Below are 11,233 nucleotides of genomic sequence, written 5' to 3'. Positions count from 1 at the left end.
TGATGCAGTATTCGCAAATTAAACGATTCAGCATTTTCGATTCCGGCTACCCTTAACCGGCGTCTGCCGATTCGTCAGCTCTGTCTAGTAATCCGGTGAGTACGGGAGCTTAACGACGAGTCGATCATGGCGGTCGGCGTCGGGAGGCAGAGGGCAGCGTCCTTGCTACCGTATATAGTGAAAACACTTCGGAAGGAATCCCTAAATCCTGCAAATCAAACTCTCCCTTCTCTCAGGTTTTAGATTTCTTCTCCCTGCCTATTCCATACCCCATATCGTTGTGATTGACCATGTAGTGGAGAATTTGGTAGTCTAATTACCTACCTATGATTTTTTCTTTTTTTTGATTGTCAGGCGCATGTTTTCCCTATATGACCAGATAAATATAATCGATAGCGTACCAGAAGATCAACTCCGATTCAAAGAGTATGTTTTGCTCCCACACACACAATGCTCTTTCTCTTTACGATAAGCTGTTGGATCTCACCAGGCGTGCATTTCTATGTTAACTGTTATTTGCTAGTGTTTCCTTGGGTTTTTTTATTTAGCATTCGGAAATTTTGGAAATTTAAGGATCCGTTTACGGCCGATTTGGTTGTTTATAGATAAAAATTACATTTTAGAAAGTTAGGATTTTAGTTTTTACTCATTTTATGCGGGCAAGTGTTACGAATTTGGAATAGTTTAGCGGGCAAATAATTACATAAATGCAATAAGCATTTGAGTTCAATTAGGGTTATTAGATACTTAATAAATTATTGTGCTTGTACATCCTTCAATGTCCTCTATTTGGAGACATTGTAATGCAATATAAATGATGTAAGTTTCTCCCTAATCTCTTCCCCTTTCTAGAGTTGCCGGCAAACTTTAATCTTCTGTTATGTGGAGTTGCCAACAAACTTGAATCCTTTTTTTTTTTGGGAAATTTACATACATACCACTTTATAACATCCTATTTACGTATCTAACACCTAAAATTTTAATATTACATGCATACCACCCTATATTATTTTAATATCAAATATACCACTTATATTTCTTTCATACCACTCATATATTTCATTTCTACCACTCATATTTGATATGAAAATGAACTATGGATGGTATTTATGTAATATTAAAGTTTTAAGTGTTAAATATGTAAATAGAATAGTATTAAGTGGTATAAAAATCTCGTACGGTAATATGTACCCGTTTATTGACTTTAAAACGCATTTTGATTGGATCTTCCATTCAACTAGAGGAGGGCGTTTAAAGATAAATAATTTTGAGGGTTGTTCAGCTCACAAACATTGCAATGCAATGTGGCGTTATGTGAGGGTGTCAGATATTTGGTTTGCTGGTATCTATATTCTATGATAGTAAGCTTTTGGTGTTAGTTGAAGTTGGGCAACATTCTTAGATGTCAATAAAATATTCGAAAGCCTCATAGTGTACTTCTAGCAATGTTTTAAATGGTAGAGAGTCTAGAGACATAAGTTGAGATGTTTTATCATGAGGCTGGGTGTAAGCCCTATGAACTTAATATTTTTAATAAATCATAAATAGAAAATATTATTAAGAAAATCTATTTTGATCCTTTTAATTAAAATGAATCACACTTGCAAACTAATATTGAATTTTGTATTTGAAAACAGAAAAGGTAAGAGATTAGCAAGCATGGAATTCCAGGTATAATGCCGATATAAGCTGATGATTTACTCCGGAATTTGTTAGTTACGCTTGCATTACACTTGAATGAATCAACATCCAACCAAGTACACTCAAGATTTAACTAAAAATTTTATTAATCCAAAAGTTCTACATTACATGATATTACTTCTCCTCATATTGTTTACTTCTAAAATTGCTGTATTGTATTCAAGTGATAAATTCTTAGGCAGTGAGTGTGATTTGTTGAAACGTTTACTTTGGTAATTAGTGAAGTTCAAGATGCAGGTTAAAATTGCCTTAGTTTGTTTATGATATTTTGCAGAATTATATGACTATGTATCTTTTTTTTAGGCTTTGCATCCCTATATTACTCTGTATCTGAAAAGATCTTTTCATCTGTCTTGTTCCTTAATTTAAAGAGGAAAAAATGTTGAACACTTTGGTTCCGCTGTAGTTCCAAATTATGTGATAACAATGGTTTTTCTTTCTAATAACAGAAGCTGACACTGCAACTTGATTGTTAAATTCTTTATCTAGGTATTCTGAGACCGGGTTCACGATTAATGGGGTTAAATACGAGGGAAGCTTGTTAATTGTTGAGAACAAAATCATGTCCTGGGCACCAAAAGTTTTTTCAGAGATCAATGCAGAGAGGTATGCAGATGAGCTACTTGTATTCCATGCTCTTTTAAGGTTATCTGAATCACGATCTCTTCATCTAGAATGAAGCTTCATGATTGACCTTTAATGGTTAAGGCTTCGTTTGGGGCGGCAAATATTTTTCTTCTTATGCTATTATAATTTTTTGAAAGCTGCTTTCTCAGCTGTAGTTCCTATTATGCTTTCACAAAAAGTGATTTTTCTAAAAAATATTTTGGACAAACAGAAAAAAAAGACCAATTTTGCATCCAAATAGACACTGGATTCTACAGGCTACTTTTCCTACCATAGCAGCAGTAAAAAAGTTGACCCAAACGAATCCTTAGACAATAATTTAAAAATAAAAATAAAAATTAGCCCCATCTACTAATATTCTTGCATTAAATAGTTGTTATCTACTTTATGTGTAGAATTAAAACATTAATGCTCAATTTTTATGAACATAGTGCAGCTTATCCATTTTCAAGATCCTGAGGCCTGTTCCAGGTATTTGATTTGTATTTAATTATTTTTATTATCTTTTTCCTTTTTAGTGTCATTATCTTAATGTTCGCTATTGTTGCTTTTTCCTCTAGCTTGTTTGTTGTTCAGGATTTTGCCCTTTCTATGACCGTTTTTACTTCTTGTAAATTAAATGTTTTATGCTATCAAGGATCGTCCTTAAGCCCTATCTTTTTGCTTTAGTCATGGATGTCCTTTGCAAGAGGATGTAACCTGGTGTATACTTTTTGCTAATGATATTTCTCTTGTTGATAAAACTAGAGAGGGAGTTGAAGGTATACTTGAATTATGGAGGTCAATTTTAGAGTCTAAAGGTTTTCATTTGAGTAGATCTAAAACTAAATACATGGAGTGTAATTTCAGTAATAATAGTTCTTGTGGAGGGATTGTGACTTTGGGTGATCAAGTCATTAATAAGAGTACATGTTTTAGATATCTTGGGTCTATTGTACAGAGTGATGGTGAAATAGATGGGGATATCATTAGTAGAATTCAAGTTGAATGGTTAAAGTGGAGGAATGCATCGGGCTTGTGTGTGATAATAAAGTTCTCCTCAAACTTAAGGGAAAATTTTATAAGATGGTGGTGAGACCTACAGTGCTTTATGGCGCAGAATGTTGGCCATTAAAAGAGAAGTATAACATTAAGTTAAGTGTTGCAAAAATGAGGATGCTTAGGTGGATGAGTTTCTTTACTCTTAGGGTTGGATACGAAACGAGCATATACATGAAAAGCTTGGAGTTGCTCTTGTGGCAGATGAGATTATTAGAGAGAGTCATCTTAGATGGTTTGGTCACATAAAATGGTGGTCTTCTAATGACCCAGTTAGGAGAGTAGATGTATTATATTTTCCTTATGTTAAGAAAGGTAGAGGTAGACCTAAGAAAACTTGGTTAGAAAATATTATAAATGGCTTTATTTTATTAGATTTAAATGAGAATTTGACTCTTAACAGGGCACAATAGAGAAAAAGAATTCATGTAGCCGAACCCACATAGTGGGATAAAGGGTTGATGTTATTATTGTTGTCGATGCTATCTATCGGGTACAATTTTGGGATTTAGAAAAGTTTTTTTTTATTTGGGAGAAACCTAAAGCATGGTTGGTGAACTATGTTGCACCGAAACGGATACGATGACACATATACAACACGATACGGATATGGGACACGTCAATTCTTCAAAATACAGGATACGGATACGGCACGGATACGATATTATAATATATAAATCATACATAAAAATTAAGAAAGTAATCAAAGCATTATATTTGAAATGACAAAAAAAATTGAAAGCAACATCATTTGGAGCATTGTATCATATAATATCAAAAGAAAAGTAAGCATTAAATATTTAAATGTCTTGTGTAACAACAAAAACAAAAATATAAATTATCCAGCACATGAAGTTTCAACTATTTAATAGAAGGAATGATAGTATTAGTTTCTTCAGTGGTTTGTCTTTGAATTTCTATATCATCTTTAATAAATATCATAGCTTCCAATTTAGGCTCATCAAGTGAAAGATTAGCAATTTCTAATATTCCCATATCCTTAAGAGATTCAAATCCATCACCAGCAACATCCCACATCCTGTTGTCTCCTTGAGAGAAGCCGAAGGTTTGTATGCACAAAAACTAAATCTTCAGCCCGTTGTGGAGTAATTTTATTTCTCTTCATTGATTGGATGAATGAGTATGTGCTCTAATTTCTTTCACAACAAGATGATGATAAAATTTGGCCAAGCAATTTTATGGCGATTATTTGAAGTAGAGGTGCCGAAGCTCCATGTATAATCCACCACATTTTCGGATCAATTCTCCACCTATCACGCAATGACTCTTAGTTACAAAAGTCCTCTAAATAATCAAAAAATTTAGCAAGCTCAATATTGACACTTCTTCTCTCCTCCTCATTTGGAAAATAACGCTTCAAACATAAATATAATTTGCTTATTGTATCAGTATCCGATACGTATTCACCAATTAATTTGAGACGGTAAGTGAGATTCTTTAACTAAATGTGAATACGTGTCGGATAATTAATTGGTGAATACATATCATACATCATGCCTCGTAAATAGAGTTTTGTAGAATTTGCTTATTGTATCAGTATCTTTAACTAAATTATTTCCACTATAATGAGATGGTAAGTGAGGTTCCTCTTGAAATTTTTTTGTGGCAGCAGCTATGGCTGGAAATGAGTCGTATTTAAATAGGTTCAAGTGTTGTTCGGCTTGACGGTAAGTGAGATTCTTTAACTCAAGCCGTAGCCGACACGTATTCACCAATTAATTATTGTCTATAATTTAATATGTATGAACAATTTGAAAGAGACTAATACATAAAATGGACAATGTATATGCTTCTTGATGTTTCTTATGGTGTTGGGATGTGTGAATGGGGAGTTCTATTTGTGAACGTCAGGCAATGTTCCATACTCTTCTTGTTTATCATGACATTTTGCACTTTCATCTACATGCCGGTATTTCTGACCTTTTATCCTTAAGTAAAGTTTCTGCTTGTTATCTTAATCTGAGGATCCTTCTTTCCTTGTTCTTTGCTCGACTTAGCAATATTGGTTATCTTTCTTCTGGCAAACAGTAATAATTGTTTTTTTTTTTAATTTACATTCTTTAAATCTCTATCCAGAGGTTCTTATTCTTGGCTGTGGAAGACATATTGAACCTGTAAATCCAGAGCTTCGAAAATTCATTCGATCCATAGGCATGAAACTGGAAGCAATTGACTCGGTATTTTCTCATCTCTGATGTTTTTTTTTCCTGATACGCTTATAGAAAGCATTAGATCTAGTTTTGCAGTCATAAAAAAACTGCCACCTCCAGCCGTGGTTTGCTTTTTGCATTTGACTTTTAGGCTTCGTTTGAGATGACTTTCTTACTGCTTCTTAAAACAGCTTTCTAGTATAAAAATTTAAATTTTTATACTAAAAACTGCTTTAAGAAGCAATAAAAAAACCATCCCAAACGAAACCTTACTCATTCAATTGCGTTTTTTTCATTTGTAATGACAGAGAAATGCAGCTTCTACATATAATATATTAAATGAGGAAGGAAGAATGGTGGCTGCAGCACTTCTGCCTTACGGAGTTTCTTCATAATTTCTGGTTAGGTAATAGGGTTCTTTCTTTTCATGTGTGTTGCTTGCAATCCATGCTGCCTAGTTCATATCAAGCAAGTATCTATATTTCCAGCATACTGTTCCATCTAATTGGATTTGCACATTTTTGGTTGTGAACTGCATTTCTGGCTAAATTACTTATGGTATTTTATACTATTGGACAATTGTAGAGTTTTGTAGAATTTGCTTATTGTATCAGCATCTTTAACTAAATTATTTCCACTATAATGAGACAGTAGAAATTTTTTTTGTAGCAGCAGGTATGGCTGTATGGCTGTAAATAAGTCGAGCTTGAGTAGGCTCAATTGTTGTTCGGCTTGGCTTGGTAGACAAAGGAGCCAAAATTTGTTTTTTCAGCTTCATAATTTATCGAGCCGAATACGGCCTGCTCATGAACATAAAACCTACTTAAAAATCATATGGATAAATCATAGAATACTATATCATCATGCATTTGTATATTTATCTATACAAATATATATATATATATATATAATCAAGTTATAATCGAGCGAAGATGATTGAATAAGGCCTAGTTTAACATGATTGGACACAAAAAATGAGCTTTTTTAACAGCTCTAGCAATAGTGCTTTTTTTCTTTTCTTGAATCATCTCAGCCAACTGCTATAGTTAGTGGCCTCATTCAGATTTCGTTTGGGACAGTTTTAGTCCATTATTTTTTTCCTACTTTCAATAGATTTTTGTACTAAAATGCAGTTTTACAAAGCAATTAGAAAGCCATCTCAAACAAAGCCTTAGTTTGTATGATGTTTACAATGCTTGGTATGCTAGACAACCCTGAATAATTGAAGATTTTTCCATGTTTCTGAGCTCATAATTAAACAAATGTCTTTCATGCAGCATTGGCAAATATCTCCTCCCTGCGAGGCCTACGATTAGGATGTGATCGCTTATTTTGTTATGGGAATGCGGCCATGTAAGTTTAGTTGTTAGCAGAATCAACTATGGAAAGTTTTCTTCTATTTTTTCCAGTGTTTCACTGCTGAAAACTTCTGAATTTTCTTCTCTTGCCCACATAACTTTGTAAGTACTAAGATATAATCATCCAACTGGAGAGTATACTACTTGAAATGCTTTTCAAAAATGGTCTCAGTTTCTTGAATCACCTTTCCTTAACAATATTCTATACATTTTGGTCATATATGTGAAGAACACTAAATCCTATCCTGATATTTTGGTCAAAAATTCAATTGGTGGTTTTGAATTGGATCATGGTTATAGCGGGCGTTAATAAATGATTCAACCCACTAATTTGAACCGGACCTGATCCAAAAAATTCTTATTTGGATTGACTTGTTTAATAAACAGGTTAGGTTCGAGTCATGTATTTTGTCCATCTATTAGATGGGTCAGGTTAGGGTTGACACTCCAATCCAATCTTGACCCGAAAAAACAGTTTATTTTTTTTCCTTAAATTCTTTTATTTGTTAGTATAATCGTTTCATTTTTTATCAATTCATATAAAATTTATGATGAGCAAGGTAATAAAAATATATTTTAATTAATAAAGGGTTATCATGTCAGGTTTAGTTTGCAAGTAGGTTCGGTTCGGATCCATCTTTTTTAACTTGTTTATTAAATAATTCGGATTTGGATTAACCCGATGCTCCTATGTATGCCAGTCCTAATAGAACTAAATGCTATGAAAATAGTAAGCTACTAAACTATGTTGTCATAAAGCTGAAAAAAAATAAAAAAGATCGCAAGGAATAGATCTTTATATTACAAGTGCTCAATGGCAATATAGTAAGCTACTAAACTATGTTGTCATAAAGCTGAAAAAAAAAAAAAAAAAAGATCACAAGGAATAGGGGATCTTTATGGGGTTATCTTATGCTTCGTTTCGGACAATTTTTTTTTTTTGGGTAGTGTAGAACTTCTCATATGCAAAAAATTATTCAATAATTTGTGCAAACTCTAATACTAATTATTGCTCCCTCATATGAATCTTATTCATAATGCCACTAAAGAGATATTCTACCCTTTTGAAGATAAATAAAAATGCAAATGAAAATCGATTCATTGCTCTCTTTTTTATAATTGCCTTTGGACTACATTCTCCCAAATCTTCACCTAAGTTCTAATGATTTTAGTTTCTTTTGCTAATCTCCTTCTTGTAAGATAAACTTTAAAAAAATAAAATGAGCCGACTTGAAAGTATCTATTAGGAGCTCATTTGAATCAGTAGGAATCATTCGAGATCAATTTATTATAGTCAATAATTCACCAAGTTAACAAAATATCATAGTTACCAAGCAGATCATCTTGGTCTATTGGTTCAGAGTTTATGTTACATATCTAGAGATTTTGGATTCAGAGCTTGCGTATATGATGTTTGTGTGTGAATTTATTTTTAATTAGCTTAAATGCTACACTCCTGGGAAAAAAAAAAAACTTAGGTTTTATAAAATGATGTGGTGATTTAAATGACCTTTTATATTAAAATGATGTTTTTATAAAAAAAACTAAGCTTAATATAAGAAATTAGCATATCTCAAAATGGTGAGCATTTTAGGGTTCATTTGAGGCAATTGCTTTTTTTTAAATGATTTTATAAATTTTGATAATCAGCGGCGAAGGTACGTGGTGGTCATTGGTAGGAACAATTATTACGTCCTCCGATCGGACGCAGAGGAACATCCGGTCGGAGGCCAAATCCCGCCAAAAAATGAGTTGTACTGAGGCTCAATGGCAATGCAAGTAAATAATCCCAATTCTATAAAATGGATGGATGACTGAAGAATTATATAAATATATATTATATAAATTAATATAGTTTATAAATTTAAAATTTGAATAAGTTAATCAAGTTTACATATAAAGTTTTTATATTGTAAATGATCTCACATTTATTAAAGGTCAGCTTAGTTTGTAAAAATTCATTATATGCATCGATTGATTTGATATTGAAATTTTGTATAAATTTTATCATAGGGTTAAAATTAAAATTTGGAAATGTTTCAAATGATTTCGCAAGTGTTAGTCATGAGTTACAAATGATGCCCTTCAGTGTGTTTGGAGAATGTATTGATGCAATATAGTAGATATATAATGTGTAAAACTTTTTTCATAGTGGAAGTCGGAAGAGCTTTGTAGCATGTGAGTTGTCTTTAAGAGATTATTTATTATTTGTTTGATAAGTCTCTTTTGAGGATAAGGCATTAGAGGTTAAGAAATTCAACATAAATCTTGTTTTTGATATGGGGAGTTAAGTTGGTGTTGATAACACGTTTCAACCTTATAAGCAATGGTGTGCTTTGACTTTACCAGTGGCAAGTGCTAAAGTCAATGACCGTTATATAGTATGGTGATAATGGAAAGATGACTATGGTCGGACAACGAAGATCAGATGATCATAGTTGAGCGATGGTAGTTGTAGAATTGTAGTTGAACAATTGTGGTTGAAGGACTGTAATTGGTCAATGGTAGTTCACAAATTATAGTTGAGTGATAATAGCCTCAAGACTATAATCACATGATTGTAATTAGCGGACCATATATATGTGATGATGGTCGAAGGAGCTTAGATGGGAGACAAAGTTCGGAGAATTAAGATTGGTTGATGGTTGTCTAAGGTTTGTAAGCAAACAAAATTGGTCAGAAGGGCACTTGTCAGGTAATAATGGTCAACTGACATAGTCAGGTAATGGCGGTTGGAAGATCGTAGGTGGGCAACAATGGTCAGATGACTATAATAAGGCAACTGAGGTCATAGGATTGTAGTTGGACGACGATGATTGGATGATCATAATTGGTCGATGGTGGTCAGGATGACCATAATTAAGCAATGTTGGTTGGAGTATTGTAGGTCAATGATGATGGTCAAAGGATAGCACTTGAGCGATATAGGTTAGAGGATCATAGTTAGAAGACAGTGGTTGGAGGACCACAATTGTAAAACTTTAGGGTATAATTTTGAAAAATTATCTATCTATATATTAATTAACCAACAAGAGCTTATATGAATTCATCAATATAATTCAATCTAGTGGAAGCAACTAAAAATCATATACATCAAAATATAAAATTATATTTATTCCTTAAAATTCATGTACTGAAGTCAAGAAATCAATCATTACATTCATTTCAACTTTCTAAGTTCCTGAATATAAAAGAATATAACTAGAGAAAACACATAAACAAAATAAAACCTGAATTCCTAATATGCCCCACTCTCCTGGATCCTGATCCCTTCCTAAAAATTTGTAAAATCACATAGTGAGCTAAAAGCTCAATAGATTAGTATAACCTATAACTGAAATCAATTCAAGATAAGTTGAATAGTATCAATGTAATCATTCAATCGCTATCAGTATGAACATATAAATTTAAAAATATATAACAATCAATGGAATAATAACATGTTATATGAACAATAAGCATCATTATAACTGTATATCTAAAGAGTTGTGATCACTAAATAAGTGAATAGTCATTAGTAAGTTCTGTCAATCCTATACTCATCAGCTACAAAATAATTTATATAACATTTTATTACATCAGTATACCTATTATTTTCATATGTCTGCCATACATTGTCTATGCTATGTATGTATATTATGTAAATTATGTAAATTATGTGATTCATATATATCAATAACAATGTATCAGTTTAATCAGTCTTATCAAGTACTTGTGCCAGCCATAACTTGTATCTTATGTAAATCATGTCATATCAATTATGTAATTTATGACATAAATATGTCTGTCATATGTATATGCAAGCACTATAAGTAGGGCTGCAAGCGAACCAAACGTCGGCGAGCTACTCGTTGTTCGGTTCGATTAAAGCTCGTTTGCGATTGTTTAATTAACTAAACAAACAAACTTGAACAATATTTTAAATACTCGATTCTTAAATAAACAAACTTGAACATTAATGCGTTCGGCTCATTTATGTTCGCGAACAACATCATTTGAAGTTCATGAACAAGCTCGATATTAAGCTCGATAAGAAGCTCAATAAAGATCGATTCATGTTCGATTTTGAACTCGTGAATAAGCTCGATAAAAATATTTAATATTTGACTATATAATTAATAAATATAAATAATTATTACCTTTGTTACATAGACAATTGCTTTTACTATAAATGTATTTGTTCATAGATATGTTCATGAACGTGTTTATTTGATAGTTAAAAAAATTCGTTAAATATGTTCGCGAACAAGCTCGATAAACACTAAACGAATGAACATGAACTGAACATGAATCAAACATAAACCAAACATGAACACTCCTTAATTTAAATGAACCAAA

General features: G+C 32.3%; 1 protein-coding gene across 4 annotated transcripts; it reads left to right on the top strand.

The window, feature by feature from the left end:
- On the top strand, window positions 1-7,076 carry LOC110092322 (NADH dehydrogenase [ubiquinone] 1 alpha subcomplex assembly factor 3-like). 4 transcript variants are annotated; one of them, XM_020816826.2, is made up of 7 exons: window positions 1-236; window positions 355-426; window positions 2,191-2,307; window positions 2,765-2,799; window positions 5,464-5,564; window positions 5,846-5,938; window positions 6,815-7,076. In XM_020816826.2, exons 1-6 carry the CDS (start codon window positions 127-129, stop codon window positions 5,930-5,932), a joined length of 522 nt encoding a protein of 173 aa, XP_020672485.1. In that variant the 5' UTR covers window positions 1-126; the 3' UTR covers window positions 5,933-5,938; window positions 6,815-7,076. The 4 variants fall into 4 exon arrangements, with proteins under 4 accessions (XP_020672485.1, XP_020672484.1, XP_028553300.1 ...); XM_020816825.2 differs by having other exon boundaries at window positions 5,846-5,943; XM_028697467.1 differs by lacking the exon at window positions 6,815-7,076 and having other exon boundaries at window positions 5,846-6,205.
- The last annotated feature ends 4,157 nt before the right edge of the window (window positions 7,077-11,233 follow it).

The sequence above is a fragment of the Dendrobium catenatum genome, unplaced genomic scaffold (genome assembly GCF_001605985.2).
Source record: "Dendrobium catenatum unplaced genomic scaffold, ASM160598v2 fragScaff_scaffold_943, whole genome shotgun sequence".
In the NCBI taxonomy this organism is placed as follows: Eukaryota; Viridiplantae; Streptophyta; class Magnoliopsida; order Asparagales; family Orchidaceae; genus Dendrobium; species Dendrobium catenatum.
This window is presented reverse-complemented; position numbering and strand designations above follow the sequence as displayed.

Excerpts from the sequence above, each read along its gene's own strand:
- LOC110092322 (XM_020816826.2), top strand. The coding sequence starts at position 127 with ATGGCGGTCGGCGTCGGGAGGCAGAGGGCAGCGTCCTTGCTACCGTAT. Across the intron at positions 237-354 it reads CAAACTCTCCCTTCTCTCAG|GCGCATGTTTTCCCTATATG; the intron begins GTTTTAGATTTC and ends TTTGATTGTCAG. Across the intron at positions 2,800-5,463 it reads GATCCTGAGGCCTGTTCCAG|AGGTTCTTATTCTTGGCTGT; the intron begins GTATTTGATTTG and ends ATCTCTATCCAG.